At 35.2% G+C, this 27,563-nt stretch overlaps 1 protein-coding gene across 1 annotated transcript; it reads right to left on the bottom strand.

The window, feature by feature from the left end:
* Window positions 1-298: 298 nt before the first annotated feature.
* Window positions 299-27,199, bottom strand: klf12a (Kruppel-like factor 12a). The gene is made up of 6 exons (XM_042716482.1): window positions 27,036-27,199; window positions 14,505-14,586; window positions 10,211-10,760; window positions 6,544-6,682; window positions 2,317-2,474; window positions 299-2,215 (listed from the first exon to the last, which is right to left on the bottom strand). The coding sequence occupies exons 2-6, from the start codon at window positions 14,568-14,570 to the stop codon at window positions 2,022-2,024; spliced, it is 1,107 nt and encodes a 368-aa protein (XP_042572416.1). The 5' UTR covers window positions 14,571-14,586; window positions 27,036-27,199; the 3' UTR covers window positions 299-2,021.
* Window positions 27,200-27,563: the final 364 nt, after the last annotated feature.

Genomic DNA, 27,563 nt, shown 5'->3' with positions numbered 1-27,563 from the left:
AAAATACATGTTACAAAACATCTACCATAATTAAATGATTGCAATATATATATATTATTATTATTCTAAATTTCTGTCAGTTAAGAAACATGCATTTTGCCATATGTAGTTTTAGTTCCATTATCTACCAGAATTGTAAATAAATAAATCCACCCATCCATTCATCCATGGTCTATTTGATCTGTTATAATTTCTCTTTTGTCTTCTGTTCTGTCATAGAATATCACTTACTCTCTAAACTCATAAGGCATATGCATTTGGGCCTTTGTATGGTCTTTAAAGTCACACAAGTCTTTTCTGTACATACAAATCTGTGCTTTTATTCATGCCTATTTCTAACATATATTGTATTTATGTATAAATTCACAGTTAAATCCATATAAAACTGAAATGTTTACCATAACATCATTTACAGATACATCATTGTAGAAGAGAAAAAAATAAAAAAAAATAAAAAATAAAAAATAAAAATAAAAGGAATGCCCATTTGACGATCATTTACACTCATGATTTTTAGTCACTGGGTTCCCTGTAAAATACTATAAATTTTGGCATCACATATTTATGGACAGAAGGGTGCAAATCTCGGAATACAGAACAAATATATGACATACAATACAAATGAACAAAAATTATATACCACATGGTAAAGACTATAAAATATACAGACATCTGCTACTCTAGTTTTGTGCACAAATGATGCAAGGAAAATTTTAAACGGTGTGAGAGAATGTCTCCCTCATACAACTGAGTCCTGAGAGGACAGAACACTACATCAATGATACGGCCATATCCCCACATTCAGTTATATATTTATATATATATATATAAAACAACAATTTCAGATTCCATAATAAAGTGATAACTGGAGCCCATGCAGATTTTGAAGCTAGAATGTGAACTTTCATTAAATGTATTGTGATAATGACATGTTTTATGTTTGTTTGTCTTATTTTCTTTGTTTTGCGTTTGTGGGTGCATGTCTCTTTAACCAAAACAAGTTTGTAATTAGTTCTACATAATGACAGCCATGCCATTATTACCCTGCAAATTGTAAATTATTATTATTATTTTTTTTCCAAAGTGACTTTTATTTGCTAAATGCATTACCAAAGCTTGCACTGAACAGATTAAGGCTCCTCTGCAATGCTTTTTAGACAAAAATAAGTATTAAAAATGAATTCTAAATATTTTGAGACTATTATGATATGCAATGCCATAAGGCTTCCATGAGTAATCCTGAAGGAAACCTGAAGGTTTGGAGAATCAAATACATTTAAGGGTGCTATATACGATTTTCAACCTCTAGATTGATTTATTTCACCTAAAGCCTTTGAAATTCTCTTCTAAAATGAGCATTTTTCTCAGGCTTTCATGTACAGGTTTAGTACTAATTTCACTTTAATGGCAATGCATAGGTTCTTTTCATTAGCATTAAAGTGAAATAACTGAACATAAATATAGGAGCCATATAGGAGCCTGAGAAAAATGCTTTTGTAAACAATGTCGAGTGACTAGCTAAGTATTATGCTAATATAGAAACATGGCATTTGGGAAAGCTCCATACTATCTCATTATAAATGCAAGGAGGGCTAACAGTAACAGAAAAGCTTGAATTAAACAAACAGAGGGGTTCTGACTTCACTCTCTGCTTAGGATGTTGTTACTACACTATATCATTACATAGCGAATAGTTGCTTGCTGATTCTATAGTATTTATGTGTAAAAATCGTATACAGCACCTTTATCAGCACATGGCTTTTAATAGTTAGTACAAGACTCTGTGGCTCCACCTTTATGAGTAAACCTCACATAAAAGTTCAGAAGATAAACCATATGAGGGAAATGTAGATGAATCTCATTATACATGGACCTCATTTTCAACAAGGTCTCTCAATCCTGTCAAATTCCCATGTATTTCACCTCCTTGTTGTGCGAGGAGTAATTCCAGACTTTCTGCATGCAACACTGGCAGATAGAGACCTGCTCTGTCTGTTTATATTGTCCATCAAACGTCTTTTTCACACTATGCATGTTTGTGGGGCGTGTCTGCGACGGTGGAGGGCGAGGTGGTCCGAGCGGGAGAAGCTGCGGTCACAGTCGCTGCATTTGAACGGTTTGACGCCGGTGTGTTTGCGGTAATGTCGTGTCAGCTCGTCAGAGCGAGCGAACTTCCATGTGCAGTTATCCCATGTGCACTTATATGGCTTCTCACCTGAGAGAGAGAGAAACATACATAGAAAAAGTCAATAAAGTACTTGACAGGAACAGAACGTTTTTCAAAACTTGACTTGATGGAAATGTAGGCTGACTCACCTGTGTGTGTGCGTCTGTGGGCTTTAAGATGAGAGCTCTTGGTGTAAACCTTATTGCAGCCCTCAAACTCACACCTGTGAATGCGTCTCCTCTTTGAGTCAGGTGACTCTGAAGGCCTGGGCCTCCTCAGGCTCTCGATGCTGAACGGCAACAGGGAACTGCAATGACAGCATATGATTTCTAATGTTATTAGAAGCAATTAAGGATATCATGAAGACAGTTTTGTTTAGTACAACAATGGTAGTCACACACACACACACACACACACACACACACACACACACACACACACACACACACACACACACACACACACACACACACACTCACTTACTGGTATTCCTGTCATTATGGGGACATTCCATAGGCATAATGGTTTTTATACTGTACAAACAGTATTTTCTATCCTCTTACCATAAACCTACCCCTCATGCAAAAACTTTCTCACATTTTTCAAAACATTTTATTCGGTCTGATTTATTGGGAACCACACAAAAAAATTTCCCCACAAAGTAAAAACATTAATGGTATTACTATACTTGTGGGAACATTTAAATGTCCCTGTAACATAGTGAATATCAGCACACACACACAAACAAACACACACATGTTTACTTAGCTATCTAAATGGGTACATTACATAGACTTCTATTGTTTTATATACAGATAATTACATTTTCTAACCTAAACCTAACCCTACAGAAAGCTATCTGCATTCTTATTTTGGGTACAAATTTGTCCCCAAAATATGGTTAAGTAGGTACACACACACACACACGCACGCACGCACGCACAAACACACGCACACACACACACACACACACACACACACACACACACACACACACACACACACACACACACACACACACACACACACACACACACACAAAACTACTCTGTATATAAGATGTTAGGTCTAATGTAGTTCTTTAATTCAGAATGATGGGAAAAAATTATAATTTATTTCAAAATAAATTACTACTGTATGTACTATATTCATGATTGATTTGATTAATTGTTAGTAATAATATTTACTATTATAAAATGTTAGTTATACACACACACGAACTGGAAATGTGTGGGAATAAACTGACATATTAAACAAATCAGAAAAATAAATGTTTCTTCTTTACTTTAAATGGCCACTTGAGGGAGCTACGCTAATAGAATAATCAATGGACGCCATCAGACAATGTTCTACAGAGGTGTGGTGATGTTAAATTATTTCTCCTTTTCCACCCTATTCTGCAGTCATCTAGAATTATACCAGTAGTGATTTGATTCCCTTAAAATCTCTCATAACCAGAGTGGATCTCTGTGGTGATATTTCCACAGAGGGAAAAGCAAATATTAAAAGAGTTTGCATGCTCCCTGCATACAGTAAATCTGTTAATCTAATATAATTTAGGCCTAGCTGGTGTTTACTAATAGAGTTTAAAAATAGTCATGGTTAAGAATAAGTTTGAATATGCTAACCAGCCCTACATAGTAATATTTGCAAAAAGGGCGGGGGCGTGTTTAGAAAACTGTACAAAAAGCTATTCTTTTTTCACTTCCGTTTGGTGGCGCTAATGGTTCAGAAATGTATAGGCCTATTAACGTTTGCAGAATTCTATAATTTTACATTATTATTTACATTATTTGTCGTTTAAAGATCAAAAGAGAGAATCAAATGTTTATTTAGGGAAATTAATCACCTACATTTACTGTGCATATTTTTGGTATCAGGGAAACCTGCCTTTTCTTCAATTCAATTTTATGTTCTTGTCAGGCTAAATTAGATGGTGTGCCTACTTTTCACTGGAAATGTTTTCCTAGTGGCAGAAGAGACCTTTTCACCCCCCTACAGAGCCACTTCCTGTTTCTTTTGGGTTGCAGGAGTGTGTGTGTGTGTGTGTGTGTGTGTGTGTGTGTGGAGGGGGGTCAACAAGGGGCACCTGTAGCTTTTGGCACACTCCATCACTTTTGGGGCCCAAAGAGGAAAAGAAAGAAAGAAAACCTAGTTTTCGTCTCCTTCTTCAAACAATATCTACATTCTTTAAAATACTGTCACTATTTTCCACATTCCATTAGGACTATTTGCTCATATGCAGTTTGGAATTTTTATTCTGAGGTCAGAGGAACTCCATCTAAAATTTTACAGTAAGAATCGACGTTAGACTGTTGTCAACAAGGGAGAACCAGGGAGGGAAACAGCAGCTGCCGTAAGGCTAAACTCAGCACAGTCATTTATGTTCCGTCTTTTGTTTGTATGTTTCCCACTGGAGAACACCAGAGGGGCTTTCCAGCGGTGGTGACGTGCAGGGCAGCATCACTGTCTGGAGACCAGTTTATCAGTTTAATATAATAATAAACATCCATTCATTATTCAGCTGATCACAGGTCAGGGGATACATAAACCTGCATCGACTCCTGCACCTGTGTCCACAACATGTTCAACCTGAAGCACACACTCCCTCTGAGACTGAAATCAGTTCCTGAAGCTCGACTGGTTAAAAAAGGCCATACTTGTAAATGTTTACCCTGAATTTAAATCGGATAGGCATCTGCCAAACCCGTAAAAATATAAACATGCTCAGAAAAAAAGGTACAAAAGCTATCGGTGGGACAGTATCTTTTCAAAAAGTACCATCTAGGTACTAATATGTAGATTATGTAACTTTAATATTAATATTATATAATATTAATAATAATATTATTAAGATTAATATTCACACTTTAAGGGTACCACTCCAGTCAAAGCATTTGTACCTTTCCTTCTGAGAATGTATAAAGCTAATTATAATAATAAAAATAAGTGAAAGTGAAAAGTGAAAGTGAAAGTCGTGACATTTGCCAAGTATGGTAACCCATACTCGGAATTGGTGCTCTGCGTTTTAACCCATCCAAGTGCACACACACAGCAGTGAGAAGTGAACACACCATGAACACACACCCGGAGCAGTGGGCAGCTATATATCCAGCACCCGGGGAGCAACTGGGGGTTCAGGGGCACTTCAGCCATGGGTATTGAGGGTGGAAGAGAGTGCTGTTCATCCACTCCCTTCCACCTACAACTCCTGCCACAGCTGCCCCAAGAGACAAAAGTTTGTCCCTAAACTATAACTGCATAGAAACAGTATACTGTATAAATGTACAAACACTAGATGACTCACTGGATCAACCCCTTATTGATTTAAAAACCAACAGGTCAAATAAGTAATAAAACACATTCTCTTTCATACTAATATTCACTCCTGCAACTTTCTATGAATCATACTGGCACCTTTGTGATTTCCACACAGCACAGCCAGCTAATTGCTTTTGTTCCTACTTGCTTTCTTATAAGTTCGCAAACACTTCAGGTATATGTGCCATATTTAACTCTTTACTTTAAAATAGAAGAATCCCACTAACACTCAAACTTTTACTTTTAAATATCTATATGATGGAGACTTCAGTCGTTCCATCACTGTTTTTATTGTGTTCTTTACTTTACTGTGTTCTTGTGATTTTTTAATATATATATATATTATATATATATATATATATATATATATATATATATATATATATATATATATATATATATATATATATATATATATATACATATATATTTCCTATTTAAGTATGTATGGCCTTAAAGGAAGCACAAACTTGTGGAAGGCTCTCATTTTAGCTAAATTATGAGAATGTTTGTGCAAAGGTTTTTCTTGGTTTTATCCATCGTTTTTTATTGTATTTACCTATGCTGGATTCAACTCTTGTTCTTTATTATCTTATTTATATCTTAAATATCTTATATTTATCTATTAATCATATGGTGAGGCAAGAGTATATTTTATAAAATGGTATGTTCCAATGAGTAAGAGTGGAAAAGCTGTGTATGTAAGATGACTGTAACTAGTAAAAGGGGGATTGGTACTGTTTTTAGTACCTGACCATTTTAGTTTTTAGTCTGTTTTTATTAATAACCTTTGATTTTATGCTCTTAAACATATTTATATTTTGCACATCTGCTTTAAAAAGCATCTTTTTGGATGCCAACACCCCTCCCATGTTTACATCTTGATGTGATTCTTCTTGTAACAGCTTGGGTCCCTTTCACAATCTAAAAATTGTATTTCTAAATTCTTTTTCATCCTGGATATCATATCAGCTCTGAGAATTGCCATCATATATCACAATGATAGATAGGATTGGATTATAAATATTGCAGATGAATGATGAAGATGTCTTTACTCTTGCACGGCGCGGGCGATAGTCAGGGCAGTGGATCCTGTTTCATTCACACTCTCCAAGGTCACGTTGGGCAGGTCATCATCCTCGCTGTCACTCAAAGATCGCCGAGGCGACAGTCCATCTGCGATTCGGTGTGTGACTGGATAAAAACAGACGGTTGGTGCAGTTGAATTTACAATACGTACAAAGATCAAAATAATTCTTTAGTCCTCCAGAGTTAATCTACAATCTGTAAAATAAATAAATAAACAGTGTTGATTTTCAGTATTTGATTCAGAGCTTGTGCATGGTAGTGTTTTTAACTACTATGTACTTAACATTTGAATTGATCAGTAGATACAATGTACTTTTTTGTACATATTTTTAACATTGTACTGAAAAATAAAAAAATACCTGCATCTAATTTCTGTAGTTATGTCTATAAATACATGGGATTGATTCAGTTATGTGGATACTGGCTGTTCAGTATAATTCTGTGGCCATAGCACTAAACCATTAAATGAAACTAATAAGATTCTAATCTAATGACATTTAGAGCCATTCATTTATTCACCCTCATGTCCTTCCAAACCCATATATTGTTATTTTTTCCCCATGAAACAATGTTTTAAAAGTATCTTCACAAAGACTGTATTTCTATACAACAACAATTCATAGAGACCAATGGAAGCACCACTAAAGCATATGAAGTTATCATGCAAAACCATTGTGTGATAAACAGATCAAAAGATAAGCATAATTTTAATTGAATCAGTGCTGTTATTGTAAACTAAAACCATTAAAAAAATTGTTTTCATTAATAGAAATAAAATATAAATATTAGATGAAAAACTTAAAATGCAAATGAGAAATGTTGGCTGGGCAACTACTGAAAATAAAATAAATTCAAGTACTAAAATTACTAAAACTAACCCTGAAAGATAAATAGAAATATTAACAAACACAAACAAATAAAAGGATAATTGCAACTTTTAATCTCACAATTTTGACTTTATTCCCCAAAATTGTGAGTTTATATCATGCAATACTGACTTTATAACTCACAACTGCAAGTTTATATCACGCAATTCTGAGAAAAAAGTCTGAACTGCGAGTTTATATATTGCAATTCTTAATTTATAACTTGTAATTGTGAGTTTATATCTCACAGTTCTGACAAAAAAGTTAGAAGTATGTGATGTAAACTCACAACTGTGAGAAAAAAGTCAGCATTGTGAAATAAAAAGTTGCAATGACCTTTTCATTGTTATTTTTTTTTTACTCAGTGGAGGAAACTGGCTTCCAAACTAAAGCAAAATTAATAATAAAAAAAAAAAAAAAAAAAAAAAAATTCAAGCTAAAATACTAATAAATGCTATAATAATATATAATAATACTAAAATAACACTGATTTACAGTTGATTAAACACTGATAATATAAACCTCACCTATCTAACCTTTGCAGTTGACGTTTGGTTATTATAATCTCAAGAACTAATGACATTTATGTTCTTGACATCCACACTTTGCTATTCAGAATGACATTAACAGAACTAAAAATGTTTAAGTGAACACATCTACTCCTAGCTCAAATGAATGACAGAATATAGTTCCCTCTATTCTTGCAATAAGAGAGATAGGCATGTTTGTATTGGTTTGTTTTGTTTTGTTTGGTTGTAAGAGCAATTTCAAATGTCTCTGTTGTATTCGTGTCATTCCATGTCCTGTCTTGTTGCCATGGATACATCATAAGAGACTGCAGAGCATAAGGGCATGGACCCTCAAGATAGGGGGCTGGTCTCTGTGTGTGAATCTTGAATGTTTTTTAATGAACTGAAATTGGATTATCATAAAGTGTAAACTGCACAGGCCTAACTATGCGTCAACCTGCTTGTTTGCACACACTGTGTGCTTCTGATGTAGATAAATGCCTTACTCTGATTGGTCAGTCTATAGCAGAAAGAGCTCTGAGACACAACACACACACTAATAAAGGACATAAGAGAGAGTTATATGACATTGGACATCTCCAGCTTCTATCTACACCTCACCCCAGAGGAAAAACAGGATAAAAAAAGAGTAAAAGAATAAATGGAAAGCCTTCTTATCCATAGAGCCCATTAAAAACAGCTCTGTTGCCCAAAGGCAAGCTTTCCTAGATAGAAAAATGGGTTTGAGTGTCTTTAAACATGCTTCTTATCACAGTCGCTATTGTGTTTCTGCCATAAGCTTTGTCACTCATAAACCCAGGTGCCCTCGTTTAGCTTAGTGGAGTTTTTGCCATAACATCTACTTCCTGCACTGATGTAGCGGCAGGAATATAAAGAGACGAGCACAATGGAGCTGCACTCGTAAGAGCTGAGCCTGTCTAACACACAGCCAGGCTCTGGGTTCTGTCACTGACCCTGCCAAGAACACGGAAACTCCAAGAGAGGCTTTGAAACACAGTGCTTTGCACCTACGGACAAAGAGGGAGGAAAGTGGAGAGAGGAAGAGAGTGAAAAACTTTGCAGGAAGCTGGTTTTTGTCACAGTAGTGACCTGGATGCTGGCAACTGACCTCACAACAGTGATTATTTAACTATGCAAAGCGCCTTTTGAAAACAAATGAAGTCAGAAGTCGGATTGCGTGATGATTTTAGAAAAAAATTACTTCAATTGCAATACAAAAAAAACAGAAAACACAAGCTTTTGTAACAAGTCATGTTGAAACACTAAAAATATCAGCAGAAGATACTGAAATTACAAGGGGAGGTCAAAAAAGTCAGACAGTCTACATTATAAATATTGACATAAAAACAAAGGAATACAAGGTAATGGACACTTTCTGTAGATACAGTTTTTTAGATATAATTTTTTTTTTTTTTAAATAAACTATGTTTATATACATGTATGCAGTCTTTGTATTTAATTCTAAAATAATAAAATAAATTTAAATAAAATACATTTAAATAAAATAAAATAAAATAAAATAAAATAAAATGGACATTTACATGAACGTATGGTCAACTGAGATACTATTGTAGTTTTTTTTATGTATTACATTTGTTTTTATTTTCATATTTTCCATTTTTATTGGAATTTTAGTTAAAGTTTTAGTAATTTTAGTAAATAGTGTTTTTAAAATTGATTTTTATTTCAGTTTTAATTTTAGTTATTTTACTTCATCATTTTTTTTGGTAACATTTTAGTTTAGGGACCAATTCTCACTATTAACTAGTTGCTTATTAGTGTATGACTTAACTACCTTACTAACTATTAATACGCAGTAATTTAGAGATTTTGAGACAAAAGTCATAGATAACGGTTTGTTAATAGCGAGAATTGGACCTTATAATAAAGTGTGACTTTTTTTATTCAATTTACATTTATTTTATTTCAAATAACAAACGTTTTATTTTTCAATTAAAAAAAAAAATCTCAAAATGTAAAGCATTGGATCTACTGTAAGTTATTCTCTGATCCAATACCTATGGAATTACATGCACCATAACAACACCCTTTTACCATAATGTTAGGAATTTGAAAAAAGGAGGTTTGTATAGTATGTTACAGCTAGTTCTGTAAGTTTATTGGACAAAATGGCAGACAACAACAAGGCTTATCAGCGCAGCAATTTCAGTGGCTGTTTAGGCTCTCAGTCATTTATCTGTCATGAGGTCACTAAGACAACTGAGCTTCTGTCTCACCTTTCCTGTGCATCCTGTTTTCCTCCAGCAGCGGCATCATGAGCCTGCTGTTCCCCAGCGATCCCACTCCAGGGTAGACCAGCGGCATGGGCTGCATCACCACCGGCACGCGGCGTGGGTGGAGGTGGACCGGGCTGGAGCAAGGAGGCATCAGCTGGGGTATGTGCAAAAACGACTGCCCCCTGAGACTCCTGGACGGGGGAGAGGCCACCACTGGAGACATCTTCAGACGAGGAACAGGGGTTATAACTGAAGTGGAGGAGGATGAAGGCATAGATAATGATGACGATGATGAAGATGACACAGATTTGCTGGAAGGAGGGGAGCGTGGACAAAATCGTATTGAAGATGAAGACGATGAGGGAGATGAGGATAAAGATGAGGATGCTGAAAGTGACGGGGAGGTTCTGGCTCTGTTGGTGGACAGGTCCACGGGCTCTGTTTGTGTCTGGAAGGGGTCGGACAGGAATCGTCTATCATCTGATGGTGTCTGAAATCTGCGGTTCAACACCAGAACGCCCATCTCTGTGTAGTCATGGATCACAGGAGACTGAGAGGAAAGAGACAAAATGAAATCAGTTAACTCTTAATTACTATTACACTGAAACAGGAACATTCCAGGATTTCCTAGGATTTCAGTATTAAAGAGTCCTTACCTAATTATTTTTGGTGTTTTGCTCTATCTATTAAATTATTAAAATGTATATTTTAAACATTTTATCCACCTTATTTGAAAAAAAAAGATAAAGTATGCTATTTTCTGTGAGTGTGTGAGACTTCAGATTCATTAACGGCAATGCGTAAATAACTAAAAGAATAACAAAGTGCAGTAAATAGTAAAGCGATTTGTGCTAGAAACCAGTGTTTATCATAATAAATTAAAACGATATGATATATCAGTTTGCAATATCAAGCAACATAACAGGTTGTTTTTGTAAAGCTAAAATAAGGAAGCCTTGCACATTCAAGTTACAAAAAGCCATGCCGGCTCTTACATTAAAAACAGATTTTATTTGATGAAATTTGATGAAATTCTTTTTAAACTTTGACATTTTTATGGCATGGCAAGGTTAGTTCAAACTGTAAATAAGTCATATATGTCAGTGAACCAGATGTTTATCATTAATTTTATTTTGTGATCTCACTGGAATAAAGAGTGTTCAGATGAAAAAGAAGTGTATGTCTGAACACTGCCATCCTTTTATTCAGCATGAATCATTAATTGATCATTAAATTGTTTAAAAGTCATTTATAATGTTTCAAAATATTTCTATTTTAAAATAAATGCTTTTTTTGTACCTCACAAAAACTGTTTCCATAAAAATATCAAGCACTCAACTGTTTCAACATAGATAACAATAAGAAATGTTTCTTGAGCACCAAATCAGCATATTAGAATGATTTCTGAAGGATCATGTGACACTAAAGACTGGGGTAATGATGCTGAAAAATCATTAATCGTAAAAACTGTAATAATATTGGCAACACTTCAGAATAGGGAACACATATTCACTTTTAATTAAGAGTTTACCTTCATTAAACTCCTAATTTGCTGCTTATTAATAGTTAGTAAGGTAGTTGTTAAGTTTAGGTATGGGGTATGCTTCAAGGGATATGGTCATGCAGAATAAGGCATTAATATGTGGTTTATAAATACTGTACTAATATGCTAGTAATATGCATGCTAATAAGTTAATAACTAGTTAATAGCAAGAATAAGTCCTTAAAGTGTTACCATAATATTTCACAATATTACAGTTTTTAATGAATTTATCAAATAAATGCAGCAAATGTCACTTATAACCAGGTCCATCACTGAACAGAAGAAACTATTACACTTAATGCATGCTTGGTAAGGAGAGATACTGAGTGAAATAATCTATGATTGCCTATGCAGGTGGCTGAAATGAAAATCGGAGGGCTGAAGGACTGCGGCACCTAAAGTATTGAGAGTGCTTGTTTATTATACAGGAGGAAAACACACCACAAAAGGGCAGAGAAAAAGTAAAGAAAAAGCAGTCTCTCAGACATTTACTGACTCAGCTGTTATCCTAAATTAACATCAGTAAATCGACAAAACATTCCAGTCAAAGATGTCAGAAGCACTCACTCAGACTCAATGAAAGCAAGGACAAAAAAGTGGTCTGCTGGCAGCACGATTTCTAGCCCAGAAATTTCCCTTCTGTTTTTTACTGTGGTTGACTTGGAGGCTGTTCAGCCGAAATGGAACATGTTTTGAAACTTCATCTCTACCCTGTTTCTTTCTCTCCCGACTCATGCTTCACCTTTCCCACCTTCCTATCCCTCCCCTCCTGCATGGCCCACTTCCAACCACTCGTACGGGGGGGCTACCAGTCATTATGGCTAATTTTCCGAATCGGAAGATCTTCTGGTGAGGACGGCTTTAATAGGGGGAGCAATGCATTTCCAAGAAAAGGGTCTTGGCGTTGAGCCCACTCAAACAAGGAGCATGTTTTAGCGACTGTGCTGCCTGTTGATTTTACACACTTCAAAGCTGAGCTGTGTGGCCCACACACATCCTGCACTCAACCCGATCAACGACACGACAGTGACAACCGTTAAAACAGCCAAAACAGGGTGCAAAATATTAGGTGTGTGGGTTTTGCTGTGCATGAATATGGAAAGAGAGCTTTAGGACTTGGGGACTGGGGGAAGTACGTGTATATGTTTATTGGTCAAGCCTGAAATTCTGGCATGTATCCTGAAGACTCCAAGCATGGGTCACCTTAAAGGGATACTCCACCCCAAAATGCACATTTTGTCATTAATCACTTACCCCCATGAAAAATAACGACTTTTTTCAATAATTTCTTTCTCAACGGTCTTCTCTGTGTCTCTCCATATCACCGTATGCTCTTCTATGTCATCTGCGCCACAAGGATGTGCTGTTTTATTTCAAATCAAAGCTAAATACACGTAGAAACAGCGCATCCTTGTGGCGCGGATGACACAGAATGTTATACACAGCATACGGTGATATGGAGAGACACAGAGGAGACCGTTGACAAAGGAATTATTGAATAAAATAGTTATTTTTGTTTTCTTTGCTTACAAAAAGTGTTCCCATCGCTTCATATAACCCAGATTGCACATCTGATGGCAGATGGAGTATTCTGACGACGACTTTCATACCCTTTAATGACCTTGACACTGTTATTTATTTGGCAGTATATGGGACAGTCTCAAGGCTCCAGGTTTTCATCCAAAATATCTTAAATTGTGTTCTGAAGATGAATGAAGCTTTTACGGGTTTGGAACGACATGGGGGTACGTGATTAATGAAAAAAAAATCATTTTAGGGTGAAGTATCCCTTTAAACTAAACCTCTAGTCAAGCAGTGCAAAGTACACTAAAGATAGCACAGTAAAGCACAGTCACTTAATACAGTGAATCTCACGAAAACTTCCTGATTTCCTAAGTAAAATGTCCTGATATTACTGGATAATCACCAAAATATTATCATTGCAAAATATTATAACTCTCATTATTGTCATAATATACAGTATACATACATATTTTTATATAAATAATTTTTAATTTGTATTGAAATTTTGTTCTTTTTCATGACGTTAAAATAAAGTAAAAATTACTCTTTTTATAATGAGAATAATCACTGAAATTAATGGTGATATTTAAAGTACTTGCCTTGAAAATACCTCAATAAAAATATAAAAAAAAATATTTGTAGTCCACGATGTAGGCTGACTTTTATGTGTATTTTTTTACTTATTTATTTATTTATTTGCTTGTTTGTTGGTTGGTTTGTTGGACTATAACATTTTCCTTACAGGTTTGTGATATCTAGACACACCGGGACTTGTATAGCAGTTACTGTAGTTTCAGTCCTCCATTTTGATTGGTCAAGGGGTGATAAATACAGCACTGGTTTGCATCATTCTGCTTGCCTGAGTTCACCGTGTTCCAGACTGACTGACTATGATATTGGTTAATTATCATGGTAACACTTTAGTTCAGGGACCAGTTCTCACTATTAACTAGCTGTTTATTAGCATGCATATTACTAGCATATTGGCTGTTTATTAGTATTTATAAAGCACATATTCTGCATGACCATAACCCCATAATCCTTCCCAATAATTAAATTTAACAACTACCTCACTATTAATCAGCAGCAAATTAGGAGTTTATTGAGGCAAAAGTTGTAGTTAATAGTTAGTTAATAGTGAGAACTGGACCTGAAATAAAGTGTGACCATTATCATCTTGAGATTTAAAAACCTCTACACCCGTGTGGCATCTTTTTGACCGCTTACCCGTCTCTGTGACTCTGCAGGATCGATTTTGACTGGCAGGGCTGGCATCCCATCCAGCATCAACATCCTGATAGCACTGTTCCTGTGAGGGATAGCAGAAAAACAATGTTAGGCTTTAATAACTTCAAGTGTTAAATCACACTGTGCTGTTCTGCAGACTATCATCAGCCATAGTGAGGAACAAAAAATCTAATATGTTTTGGTATAACTGTGATGACACGACAGAGTAAAAACTCTCAGCCTTGGATTTTACTCACAGATCATATAGGAGCTGTGCTTTGTGACAGTTGAATAGATATACTGTGTGAGGATAACAATAAACATATGTGAGAGAGCACGCCAGACAGTTTAATAAGCATTAATATATCATTCTGAGAAGTGTTTACTATTAGTACTACTTGAGGTATTTTACAATGTTTTCAAGATAGGAACAGATGCTTTGACTTGTGATAAATTTATCTATCAGTTGTTATTTATCATTTTCTGTTTACTTCTCCAATTGTGAACACAGCAGCTTGAAAACAGCTCACTCAAACATTGCCACGTAATCTTGTTTTAGATTCTTTTAAAGCAACTGTCCTGAATTATGACATCTGGCAAGACATTAGTTACTTCTTAAGGAATGTTATAATACATAGATTACATAACTGTACTACTGACATTGCCCATGTTTTAATATTCAGTTAAGACATTATTAATGGGTAGTTGCAGGAAAGGAAAGAACCATTATACAGCAGGATTTACAGCAGTAGCTAGACATTTTGTGAGTTCATGTGTGTCTGAATGTTAAAAATTGAGAACTGAAACCTTGCTATAGTTAATGAGATGTGAAATGCAATGTACTGAAAGTCAACAAATAGCTTCATATTTCCAGACAGCAGGAAATGAATGGTGTGAAATTTACACTAGCACAATTTACTAGAATTTCAAATGGACAAGCTGTTATATTCACTACTACAGAATCATCCTCTGCTGGCAATTACTGATTCCCTGTTTCAGTAATGCCATTATAAATCTAGACATTTACATTTACCTTAGACATAAGGTAAAGGGTTAATGGCATGATGCTCATTTTTGTCCGGATCTATTAATTGATATATATATATATGTATATATATAGACACACCCACACACACATATATATATTCTTACAATAAATATATAAAATGGTTTGGCAAGATCTCTTATTAAAACTTATTTAAAACACTTCTCTTATTAATATTCCTATTAAATCTCTTATTACTATTTTCTTTGAAATGTCATGGGGTACAATTAACATAGAAAAAAAAACCAAAACAAACAAACAAACAGTAAGTTATATCAGAGAGGAAACTTTGCAGATCCTTATGACAAATCTCGAGACTCCCCAAAACTTTGATTTTAATAATTTATTATATTAAATAATTTATATATTATATAAAAATATATGACCTAAAAATTAATTTTTTACTCAATTGTTCATTCAGGTCAAAACTATATGACACTAACATGAACATAACACAAAGTGTAATTTTATTTATTTATTTATTTTTTTTACTTTTACTTTTCCCTATTGTGAACACTCTTATTTGTCATTGACCTTAATCACATTTGAGGAAATTCTTAAAATAATTCTGATCCCATTGGTTAATATTCAGACTTTGTGAATTTCACTACAAATAACAATACAGGAATGAAGCACAGGCAGCTATGTGCTCACAAACTTGTATTAAGAGCATTCGGAAGTATTGCGTAAGTTTGAATGTTTCCTTGGTTTTTGGAGGTCATGGGGCTAGTCCTGTCTATCTCTGCAGCAGCCTACTGATAAACAGAGGAGGTGGATTATATCTGGAAATCACCATATTTCTTCCTGTTACTGCAGCGTTTGCAGATTCATTAGAGAGACTGAAAATTGCTGACTGCTTTGGCTTCTGTTGACCTGGTTAGTTTACCTCTGCTCTTTGTTTGTGTGTGTGTTTGTGTGTGTGTGTGTGTGTGCGTGACTGTAATCCCTGGCAGACAGGATGTCAGAGGAAACGGGTGGGGTCTGAAGGCCTGTGCCCACTTAAAATCCCTGCTTCCAAATGTTGTATATGACCATGTGTTGCTGGGTTTTTCAAAACAGAGAACGCCCAAACCAACTTTAATGGCACCAATCTGAGGACACTCTACTTCCCCATAAATGTTCTTACCAAAGAAGCTCCACTTTAAAGTACTGCTCCACACCACACCCAGGTGATGATGGAGAGCACCCCACTTTACATGTCTGTATGTACAGTAACACTTCATACAACACCTTTAAAAATAGTGTTGCTTGGGGTTGGTCGGCCATTGTGGTATTTTATATTTCCTGTTCTGATGTCTTGGTTTGAATGATGAGGTACATTTGTAATGAATGTCTTTGCATAATATCTGGTAAAGAAGATTTTCTTAGTCATTCTTATTTATTTACATTAGTGACTTAGGATCTTAGGAAAGGTAAACCAGAGGTGTCAAATACTTGAGTAATATTACTTGATTAATTTACTTAAGTATTATTTTGGGGTATTTGTACTTAATTCAAGTACAATTTAAACTGGTTACTTGTACTTTTACTTGATGACATTTCAGGAGAAAAAAAAAAAACAGTACTTATTACATTTTTATTTTATCTTATCCACAATAAATGCATAAATCCATGTCTATGTATTTGTGTGTGTGTGTGTTCCACTGTGCTGCATTTTAAATGTTGTTGCGCTAGTATGTGTTTGACCTGTGCATTTTGTTTCCTTTTCTCCCTTTAACAAAACTTCTGTATATCTGTTAGAAAAAAAAGTACTTCTACTATTTTTAATACTTGAGTACAATTTAAAGTTTTAAATTGGTTTTAGAGGAGTTTTGAACACTTTGTTTTCTCTAGTCAAGCTGGTTCGAACTGATCAGACTTTTTTTTTTCAAACCAGCTGACCAACAGGTTGGAAGAAATGCTTAACCAGTTTAACCCAGCTGTGTCCAGCTTAAACCAGCCAAGACCAACCAACCAGAGTATAAATCATCAATCAATACTGAAAAATAGCTTTATCTAATGTCATATTTGTGGTGGTATTAAATTATTTGGTCATTAGCTTAGCAACACGCTAACATCAGAATCTGTTGGAATAGGCCTATTATCCTTTATATATATATATATATATATATATATATATATATATATATATATATATATATATATATATATATATTCTCCAATATGTGTTTTTGCTATTAGGCCATTAACTTAGTAACATGCTTGTGTCAATATCAATGTGTCTGAAATATTTTTTCAATATTTCTGTCTGCTAAGAATTTGGGCAATTAGCTTAGCAACATGCTAACATCAAAATCTATTGGAATATTATCCATTATTTCAATATTATCCAATATTTGTGTGTGCTATTGGGGCATTTAGTAACATGTTTAGTATATATATATATATATATATATATATATATACACACACTGTTGTTCAAAAGTTTGGGATCAGTAAAACTTGTAATGTTTTTTAAAGAATCTCTTATGCTCATCAAGGCTGCGTTTATTTGATCAAAAATACAGAAAAAAAAATTATCTTGCAAAATGTTATAACAATGTAAAATAACGGTTTCTATTTTAATATACTTTAAAAATGTCATTTATTTCTGTGATGCAAAGCTGAATTTCCATCAGCCATTACTCCAGTCTAAAGTGTCACATGATCCTTAAGAAATCATTCTAATATGCTGATTTATTATTAGAATTATCAATGTTGGCAACAGTTGTGCTGCTAAATATTTTTTTGGAAACTGCGATACAGCATTTATTCAAAATATAAATCTTTTCTAACAATTTAAAACTTTGCTATAACTTCTTATCAATTTAACACATGAAAGTGAAAGTGACGTGACATGTGGCCAAGAATGGTGACCCATACTCGGAATTAGTGCTCTGCATTTATCCCATCCAAAGTGCACAGCAGTGAACATACACACACACACACACACACACACACACACACACACACACACACACACACACACACACACACACACACACACACACACCTGGAGCAGTGGGCAGCCATTTTTTTCTGTGGCACCCGGGAAGCAGTTGGGGGTTCGGTGCCTTGCCATTCTGAGCATGAGTCACCATACTTGGCTGTATGTCACGTCACTTTCCACTTTTTTCACTTTATATTAGAATGATTTCTGAAGGATCGTGTGACACTGAAGACTGGAGTAATGATGCTGAAAATTCAGCTTTGCATCACAAAAATAAATAAGATTTTAATGTATATTAAAATAGAAAAATGCTATTTTACATCATAATAATATTTCACAATATTATTTTTTTTCCTGTGTTTTTGATTAAATAAATGCAGCTTTGATGAGCATAAGAAACTCCATTAAAAATATAAAAAATCGTTCTGATCCCAAACTTTTGAATTTTAGTGTATATATATATATATATATATATATATATATATATATATATATATATATATATATATATATATATATATACATATTGTGTGTGTGTGTGTGCTATTGAGTCATAAGCTTATTAACATAATTATGTTACGAAATGTTATTCTATTTTAAAGTATTGGGTCATTAGTTTAGTTACATGCTAATGTCAAAATCTATTGGAATCTATATTTATTCAGCTAAGATTAGGTGCAATCTCTGTTCAGATTAGATGAGGTCTATAACAAAGCAAATCGTCTTTCAGTTAGTTTTCACTCATTTAGAGAAAGCAATGACTCAACATAATTTCTGGTAAGTTGGCAAGTTTCATCAGAATGTGACCTCAGGCCAGAGCTGCTTCCTGCCCAGTGCCATGCTAGAACATCGCAAACATCTCCCTCATCTCCACTCTTCCCTTTTCTCCTTCCTCCCCTGGTTAGATAACAGAAACATCTGTGTCTTAACTCACAAAGCTCTAGGATACAGCTCCAAGATCAGACCTCTCCTTTTTAAATTGATCTCAGTAACTATTTGCTGAAAAACTGTGCAGAACCAAAGACCCTGGTCTGGATCCATCCCCAGGATGCAGACTTCTTCTAGATTCTCCTGCTTTGCGTAATTGTCTTTTGCCAAAAAGCCCTAAGTGACTTCAGACTTTCCATTTCAACAGAGCTCATTTTCCTTGGCAGGACAACTTCTGTCGGATAGAGCCAGGACATTGTCAAACCTCCAAGAGAGAAAAAATGAGGGAGAGAAGAAGACTGTGTGTGTGAGGAATTGCTGGGGAGAGGTGTGCTGTTACACTATTTGAATCAACTGTGAATACACAGCAACGTTTAAAGAAATGATTGGCCAGACCTTTGCAGTAAAACAATGCCAGGAACAGTTGTGGCCACTAATGTAAACATTCCAGTCTTCTGAACGGACTCTCCTTGTTCAGCAGATCTCTGAACAATTTCATCTGAACATGTCATTCCACTAAATACTCTCATAAATAAGGTTTTCTCATTCTTGGTTCCTGTTAGAGTGGTCTCTTTTTTGTTTCTATTAGTGTCTCGTTATTGAGGAAATCTACTAAATCAAAAGTGGTTCTCAAACTGTGGTAACTTTGGATCCCAGAGGAGAGAGAGAGAGAGAGAGAGAGAGAGAGAGAGAGAGAGAGACCGACTCAAGAACCAATTTGTTCAACAATACTGATTCTTTCAGGAATGAAAAAGGTAATAGTCTTTATGAGTGAGTTACTGAATTATTCACTCAACCAATTTGTTCAAAAACATGGATATGAAATTGAAATATTGATTTGAGTTTAATTGTTATGAAATCATATCTGTAAATTATCTTAAAGCAAAATAAATAAATAAATAAACATTCCTACTGAAGACTTCTGATGTCATGTTTACTACAGTTATTAATTGAGACGCAAAACGCCAGCAGTTGTGTTAATATGAAACGAACAAGAGAGTGTTTTCACAATGTGATCCAAGAGATATGAATGTGGCAGATAAAGTATTCCAGAGCAATGTTTAATACAAAAAGCTATATCAAATTTGATTTCTTTGATCTATATAATTATGGCCTATACAGCTCAAACATTTATGTGTATGTTGCTGACATTCCATGAATGTGAACTAAGAGAGATGTGAATTTGTTAAAAGCTATTAATGTTAACAAATTCAAAAAATAAAAATAAAAAATAAAAAAATAAAGAACCACTACAGTCAGGGACTCAAACTGACTGACCTCACAGTGGCCCATATCACACACCTAGTGGTGATCTATCATCAATAGTTGTAAAGAGATTTTGGCATTATGGCTACAATAATAAACATTGTTGTAAAGAGGTTTTTGTATTATGTCCTTGAATGCTCTTCATGGATGAAACGGCCTTCTCTCTCAGCCTTACAATCAAGGCTTTGTGTGAAGATTCATCTGCTCCTCACAGTCTTTAAAGTAAATAAACACTACATAACGTCTCCTGCAGATTCTGCAAATTTAGTTCAGAAATCAGGCTTCTGCATTTTCCGCTTGACTTCAGAGAGAACTAGAAATGAACACGCTTGCTTACACATCTGTTATTGATTTGAGGAGAGCCTGGAACCCCTCCGTTTAAATCTGTCAGTGTGAGAAGCGCATACATACTGTCGGTTAGTATTTACTGACCTCTTGTGGGACCTACTTGCCTTTTGCCATACAGGTGACAGAGGGTCAAGTCTTTGTGACTGTGAGGGGAAAGTGTGTCAGATGTCTATGACCATCTATCATGTATGTGGAAAACAATTTTAACCCAACAAATGTCTTTTCTTAGTCTTGCAGAAAATCAAGTACCCAGAGTGAAAGTATCAAAAACAGTTTTTTTCTGTTTTGCAAACAGCTCAACTAAACTTTGAAATGCAGTCTATTTTTTTCTCTGCCGTCTTCCTGTCTGTAATTTCTTCTTCATCTGTTTCTTTCTGCTGTAAGACAGTACTAGTGCAGATCGGAGATCAGTTTTACAATGGTGAAGATCAAGACCTTACTAAACGATCCTGCTCCCAGATCAGGCCAAAAAGATGACAAATGGCCTCTCGGTCCCAGCTTGGACTGGTTTGCTGCGCTCTCTTCCATGAAAACAGAGGCCCAGAAACATCTGAAGCTCTCTCTCTAGTGTTCCGCTGAACAGGGTGAGACAGATGTGCGTAGTTTGAATTGAACTGTTGAACCGCATGCCGTCAAACTGTTTATTATCAGAGGTCTGGCACACACCGGGTTGCGCAATATTTGAAGGCCATGTTATTAGGCAATATTGCGCAATGCATGCCGTCGACAGTGAAGAGTTTAAGAAAAAAATGTGTTCTTTGAAAATGAGAGCTCAAAAAAAAAAAAAAAAAAATATATATATATATATATATATATATATTATTATTTTTTTTTTTTTGAGCTCTCATTTTCTAAGAACACATTTTTTTCTTAAACTTCAATATATATATAATAAATAAGGGCAACCATCATATCATTTTTAATGTTCTCAAATGCAGGTCAGTTGACTTGCTTTCTGGTTCCATTCAGGGACAGCCTCTAAGAGCCACATTTTTGGATTTGGTCTGATCTAAATCATAATTAATGAGCACTACTGTAGTTAAACCTATAGAGATTATTGTGCTCAGCAGTCCATTTTGCACTTTGTACGCTGTTACATTTTGCTGCCTTCACACCTCTGACTGCTCTAAAAATGGTGAAGTGTACAGTGCGTACAGAAGGGAATTAATGACATTCTCAACTGTTTTGAGAAGACACACATTGTCTGTGTGTTTCCTGCATGGCTATAACCATTATGGCTGAAAGTATAGCTAACTATATACAGTTATATTTATATAGTTGCTCTGAAACTGAATTAAATTTGCTCATTAAAATTCAATATTCAGAGCAAGAAATACAGTATACTCAACTACTTTAAAATATTCATAGGCATGTTCTTCCCACTATTTTAACCAAATTAACACAATAAAGAACATTTAATATATTTTCAAATTTCAGAATATTTCATATTTTTAAAAAAATATAGTAATAAACAGTTATGTTTTTAACAACTACATGTTAAGAAGTAAGGGAATGGGACAGTTTTATAAATAAATGTAAAATTTTATCATTTGAAAATATTTTCTAATAAAACATTTGCTCACACTTTATTTTAAGGTCCAATTCTCACTATTAACTATGACTTTTGCCTCAATAAACTCTAATTTGCTGCTTGTTATCAGTTAGTAAGGTAGCTGTTAAGTTTAGGTTTTGGGTAGGCTTAGGGATGTAGAATATGGTCATGCAGAATATGTGCTTTATAAGTACTAATAAACAGCCAATATGTTAATAATAGGAATGCTAATAAGCAAAGAGTTAATAGTGAGAATTGGACCTTATACTAAAATGTTACCAAATATTTTCTTAAAAAAATTCCACGATTGAACATTTTTGAATAGTGACATAAAATGTTGAATCACAAACCGATGAAATGATTCATGCAAAAAGACAGCACACTATTTAAGATGTGAGATGAGTAAAGGCAAAGAAATTCCCATCAAGACACACTTTTAGTAAACTTATATCCAAAGGAAACACATTAAAATCACAATATTTACAATACTGATGCATTTTACACCAGCAGAAAAGCATTGAACATATATTCTGAATATTCAGTATGTCGCTCAGTCCAAATAACCACCCACCAAGGTGTTTGAAGGTCTTGCCTGTTTCACAGCTGGAAGAGATCTGCCTGCATTCCCAGGCTGTGCAGACTCAGGGGGCAGCGATAGCCCTCCCCAGCTGTCCCGAGCATTGTGGGAAAGCCTGAGCCTCTTCTAGAGCAGTGCCAGAAAAGATTCAGCCCCTAAAGCGCAGCGTGAGTGCCAGTAACCAAGCATGCTAACTAGCGTGACCGCTAACCACCCAGAGACTGAACATCAGAGTAAACTTACAGAAAAGCAGCGAAGAGAGAAGGGAAGCAGAAGGGAAGGAGGGCAGGAAAGGATGTGATCGCTAGAGATTACGCAGCCCTTCCAAAACAGATAATGACCACCGAACACACATTTTTCTTTTTGGATACTCAAAAGGCATAAGCTTTTACCCCTTGAATGAGATTAGCCCTCTTCCCCGAGTGTTATGATGCCCCTGCTCGTAATGAGCAAGGCAGCTGTGTTTGTTTTCCAGCAGTGCATGATCATACAGGGCTGGGTAAGAATTGTTTTTCCTTCTCTGCCCTTGGTGAGGCTGGAAAACTCACAGCTGCATTTAAAGACTGGGGAAAAGTGGAGAACGTGAACAAGAACGAATAACTGCAGGTAAAAACCAAAGAAGAGACCGAAAGGAGTTAAAGAAGAGAGAGAGAGAGCAAGACTTAAAAAGTACAGCTTTTAGCTCTTCTGAAGTAATTCGCCCTGACAGCAGCAGCAGGGCTGAAGACAACTGTCTGGCTTTGACAGATCCCTAACCAGGAACAGATCCCACATGAAACTCTCTCCCTCTTCCTCTTGCGTTTGAAGGTCAGGCCCCACCAGGAGTGGCCGTGGAGTCAGAGGTCAAAGTTCAGTCAGAGTGTCCACAGGAAGTGCATCCGCTACAGGCTCTGGTTGTAGCCCTTTTGCAGAGCTCAGTTTAATGGGCCAGGCGGTCACTAGGGAGGTCTGCTGTTTCCCGTACTGTACAGGAACCTCCCTGCCACTTCACTTTTGTAGGTTGGTGACTCACAAAGGAGATTTAGTTCCTCTGATTTCTGTTCTGCGTGCACATGTGTGTAGGTGTGTGTAAGTGCATGGCTGCATGCAAGCAGCTGGGTTTCTATGCCAAGAAGAGATGCAGTTCACCGAAAATTAGTTTGAAAGCAAGATTGAGCTTATCGTTTAATACTTCTAGTAACATTTGCATTAACCGTTTTGGCTTCCAGGACTATATTAGTCTATTGTACTGATTAGGGAAAACCATCTAAATGTAAACATTCAACAAAGCCAGTATTTTGTAATATTAAAATCACTGAGTATTCAGTTTGAGTTTAATCTCTGTGAATGAACAAATGTACATCTTGGTTAAACACCTTGCCTTATTTGGGTTATAAATGTAAACACAGTTAGTGACTGTTAAGAGGTGATGCAATAATGGGATGTTTAAAATTTGCACACCTTGCAGGGTCCTAATGTACCGCCACTGACCTTCCACTGTCATTTACTGCATATTGCAAAAACAACAACAACAACAACAAAACAATTCAGCTGTTTTGAGGGTGATACCCTTTCAAAAGGTACTAATATGTACCTTTTAATATTGTACTAATATGCAATCTTTAGGGTTAAATAAAGTGTACCTTTCGAAAGAGTACTTTGCTAGTGACAGCTGTTATATATTTTTTTTCTTAATCAAAAACAATATTGACAAGCATAATGTATTGCTATTTACAGTGCATAAAAAATAAACACTGAAAAAAAATCAAAATATGTTTTATACTATGTATGTGTTTTGTTTTTGTTTTTTATTGTGTTTATCAAAGGTCAGTTCAGATGATTTAATTTTTTTATTGCATGTATTATTTTTTACATATTAAATAAATAGTACATACTTTAAAAACATCAAAACATTTACATTACACTATTTATTTATTTAACTAGGTTAGTTTAGTTTATTACATAGTAAATTATAAATACTCTGAATTTAGACTGTTTACATTTCACTTTTTAACTTTATTTAGATATTTTAAAAAACTGTTTACATTACACTATTTATGTATGTATGTATTTGTATGTTTATTTTTTTGTTTATTAAAGGTCAGTTCAGGTTCATTGTTCTTTATTATTATTTACATAGTAAATAAATAACACATACTTCAAAAACATCAAAACTGTTTACATTACCCTATTTATTTATTTAAATTAAAGGTTAGTCATGTTTATTTATTTATTTATTTTAAAAAACAACAACATAAAACTGTAAAACATTGTTTACATTATACTTTGTTTTATTATTTATTTGAAGTTTATTATTTAATTTAATTAGATGTATTTTTTCAAATAAAGGTTCAGAATCACAGTAGGTTTGCTGTGTTTTCGAAATTGAAACCGAAATTTCATGAAACTTCAGAACTGCATCGACTACTAAAACTTGTGTCATATCAAGATGAATGCTAATCATATCTGAATAAACAAAACAAGTGTTGACATATCCACAACAAATTTTTAGATAGACATCTACCACCAAAAATATATATTTTTTAAATTTCCATAAATCAATATGCAGTTTATGGGGATGCTGGAGTACATACCAGCATCTCAGACCATAGGGAGGGAAACACCCTGGATGGATTGCCAATCCGTTGCAGGGATTCTAAAAACTTGCAACACAAAACTCTGTACACACTTGATTCACACCCCCTCAAACTATTGATTCAGATCTTGTTTGCACGAAGCCCACACATTCACCCTTTAGCAGCTCTCTCGCGCACCCACTTTGTGTTCCTTAAGACCATCTACAAAAACAACCACCTGCAGAGCTCCAGCAGCCTCACTGGGTCTTTTAAGCGCCACAGTGAGAGGAAAGTTTGCTTATTTTATTGACTTTTATGTGAAGAAATGCTTCCAAAAAAACGAGACCCAGTGACCTCCGAACTTCCTCACCATGCAACTGCAGCACAAAGCTCATCCGGTGCAGACGTGACCGACACTAGACACTGATCAACACTCTCAGGTGCGGTTTCTGTTCTGCGGTGCAGAGGATGCTGTATATTTATAGCTACTTAAATTGTATTTAACTTTAATAGTACTGTGGTTTCTTTGAATTATGTCTAATTATTTTTCAGAGCTTTAAAGGCCTGATTGACTTGGCTAGGAATACCATGTCACATCCTTGAGAGGGAAACCACTGGCAGATGGAGAGAGAGAAAATCATCCATGCCAAATCAGACTAACAGATGCAACAGCTCTAGTTCCTTACTGGTCTACAACAAAGCTACTGTTCTTCAGTGCAATTCTTGCATTAACGTTTATCGTGTACTGTTGTATCAAATCATTTTGAAGCAGTTCCTATACCGAAGTATTAAACAGACAGACAGAGAGAGCAAGAAAAAGGAAGTAAATGCAACCCTGGAGTCTTTCATAAGTACCCATAAGAAAAACAAACCCATTATATAGCATTTATGTAACATTTATAAATGTGCAGAGAACTATTTAGATACCTGAAATGAGCTCTTATGTGACACGAAATAAACAGCAAGAGTGAACATGCAGGAAAGATTGCAATACTGTAAACACATTGTATGAAATGATCAATAATACATTCAAACAAAATAAATAATACAAATCAACAGCAACGAAGTTATAAAGAGCTACCAATTTGAGCTATTCAATTTGAGCTCTTAAATTTTACTTATTAAATGTACAGTTATGTTAACACTCAAACTTTAAATATTCATAACACTTATTTTAATTATATATATATATATTCATAAAATAAAGACTTTAAGAAGTTCGTATTTCCAGTGACAGTTTTACCTGGCTTTTAAATGACAGCTGACAAGTCTTAACAAACTAACAGTCTAAAGAATGATAAACTGAACAAAAAAACATTAGACATTACTGACCTGGTTTATTAACCTCAGTAACTGACAGCGAGAACCACTATCCTTACAGCGTCCCTCTGTCTCCCTCTTTTCTGTCTTGTTTTCCTCTGTCGCACTTTCTGATATGACCCCCTTCTCTCTCTCTCTCTCTCTCTCTCTCTCTCTCTCTCTCTCTCTCTCTTCCCTCCTCCGCCGCTGTGTGTTTCTCAGGAGGAAATGAATGGATGGCTCACACAGTGCTGTTCTACTCACAGAGCTCGGGTCACATGACCAGGCTGAATGAAGAGAGGGGGTGGACCCTCGGGCTGCCAGGCGAGAGGACAAGGACTGCGTGTGTGTGTGTGTGTGTGTGTGTGTAGGTACTGTATGAGCATATGAGAGAAAAGGTGCCAGACTATGAAAATGTTGTGGGTGTTGAACTATGCATTTAGAGTTAGTAGAGTTGGTTTACTTTAACTTTCTGGCGGAGATGGAGATTATCTCAAATTATTCTCAAAAGATCATCAGATACACATTAGTTTTAGAGCTATCTTATTATATGACAATAGT

Source organism: Cyprinus carpio, chromosome B1 (genome assembly GCF_018340385.1).
Source record: "Cyprinus carpio isolate SPL01 chromosome B1, ASM1834038v1, whole genome shotgun sequence".
Classification (NCBI taxonomy): domain Eukaryota; kingdom Metazoa; phylum Chordata; class Actinopteri; order Cypriniformes; family Cyprinidae; genus Cyprinus; species Cyprinus carpio.
This window is presented reverse-complemented; position numbering and strand designations above follow the sequence as displayed.

What these genes read in the sequence shown, in the direction of transcription:
- klf12a (XM_042716482.1), bottom strand. Translation starts at nt 14,570, where the DNA reads ATGTTGATGCTGGATGGGATGCCAGCCCTGCCAGTCAAAATCGATCCT. An exon ending in ATCGCCCGCGCCGTGCAAGA is followed by an intron (nt 2,475 to 6,543) that starts GTAAAGACATCT and finishes CTGTCATTGCAG; the next exon opens with TTCCCTGTTGCCGTTCAGCA. An exon ending in CCACAGACGCACACACACAG is followed by an intron (nt 2,216 to 2,316) that starts GTGAGTCAGCCT and finishes TCTCTCTCTCAG; the next exon opens with GTGAGAAGCCATATAAGTGC.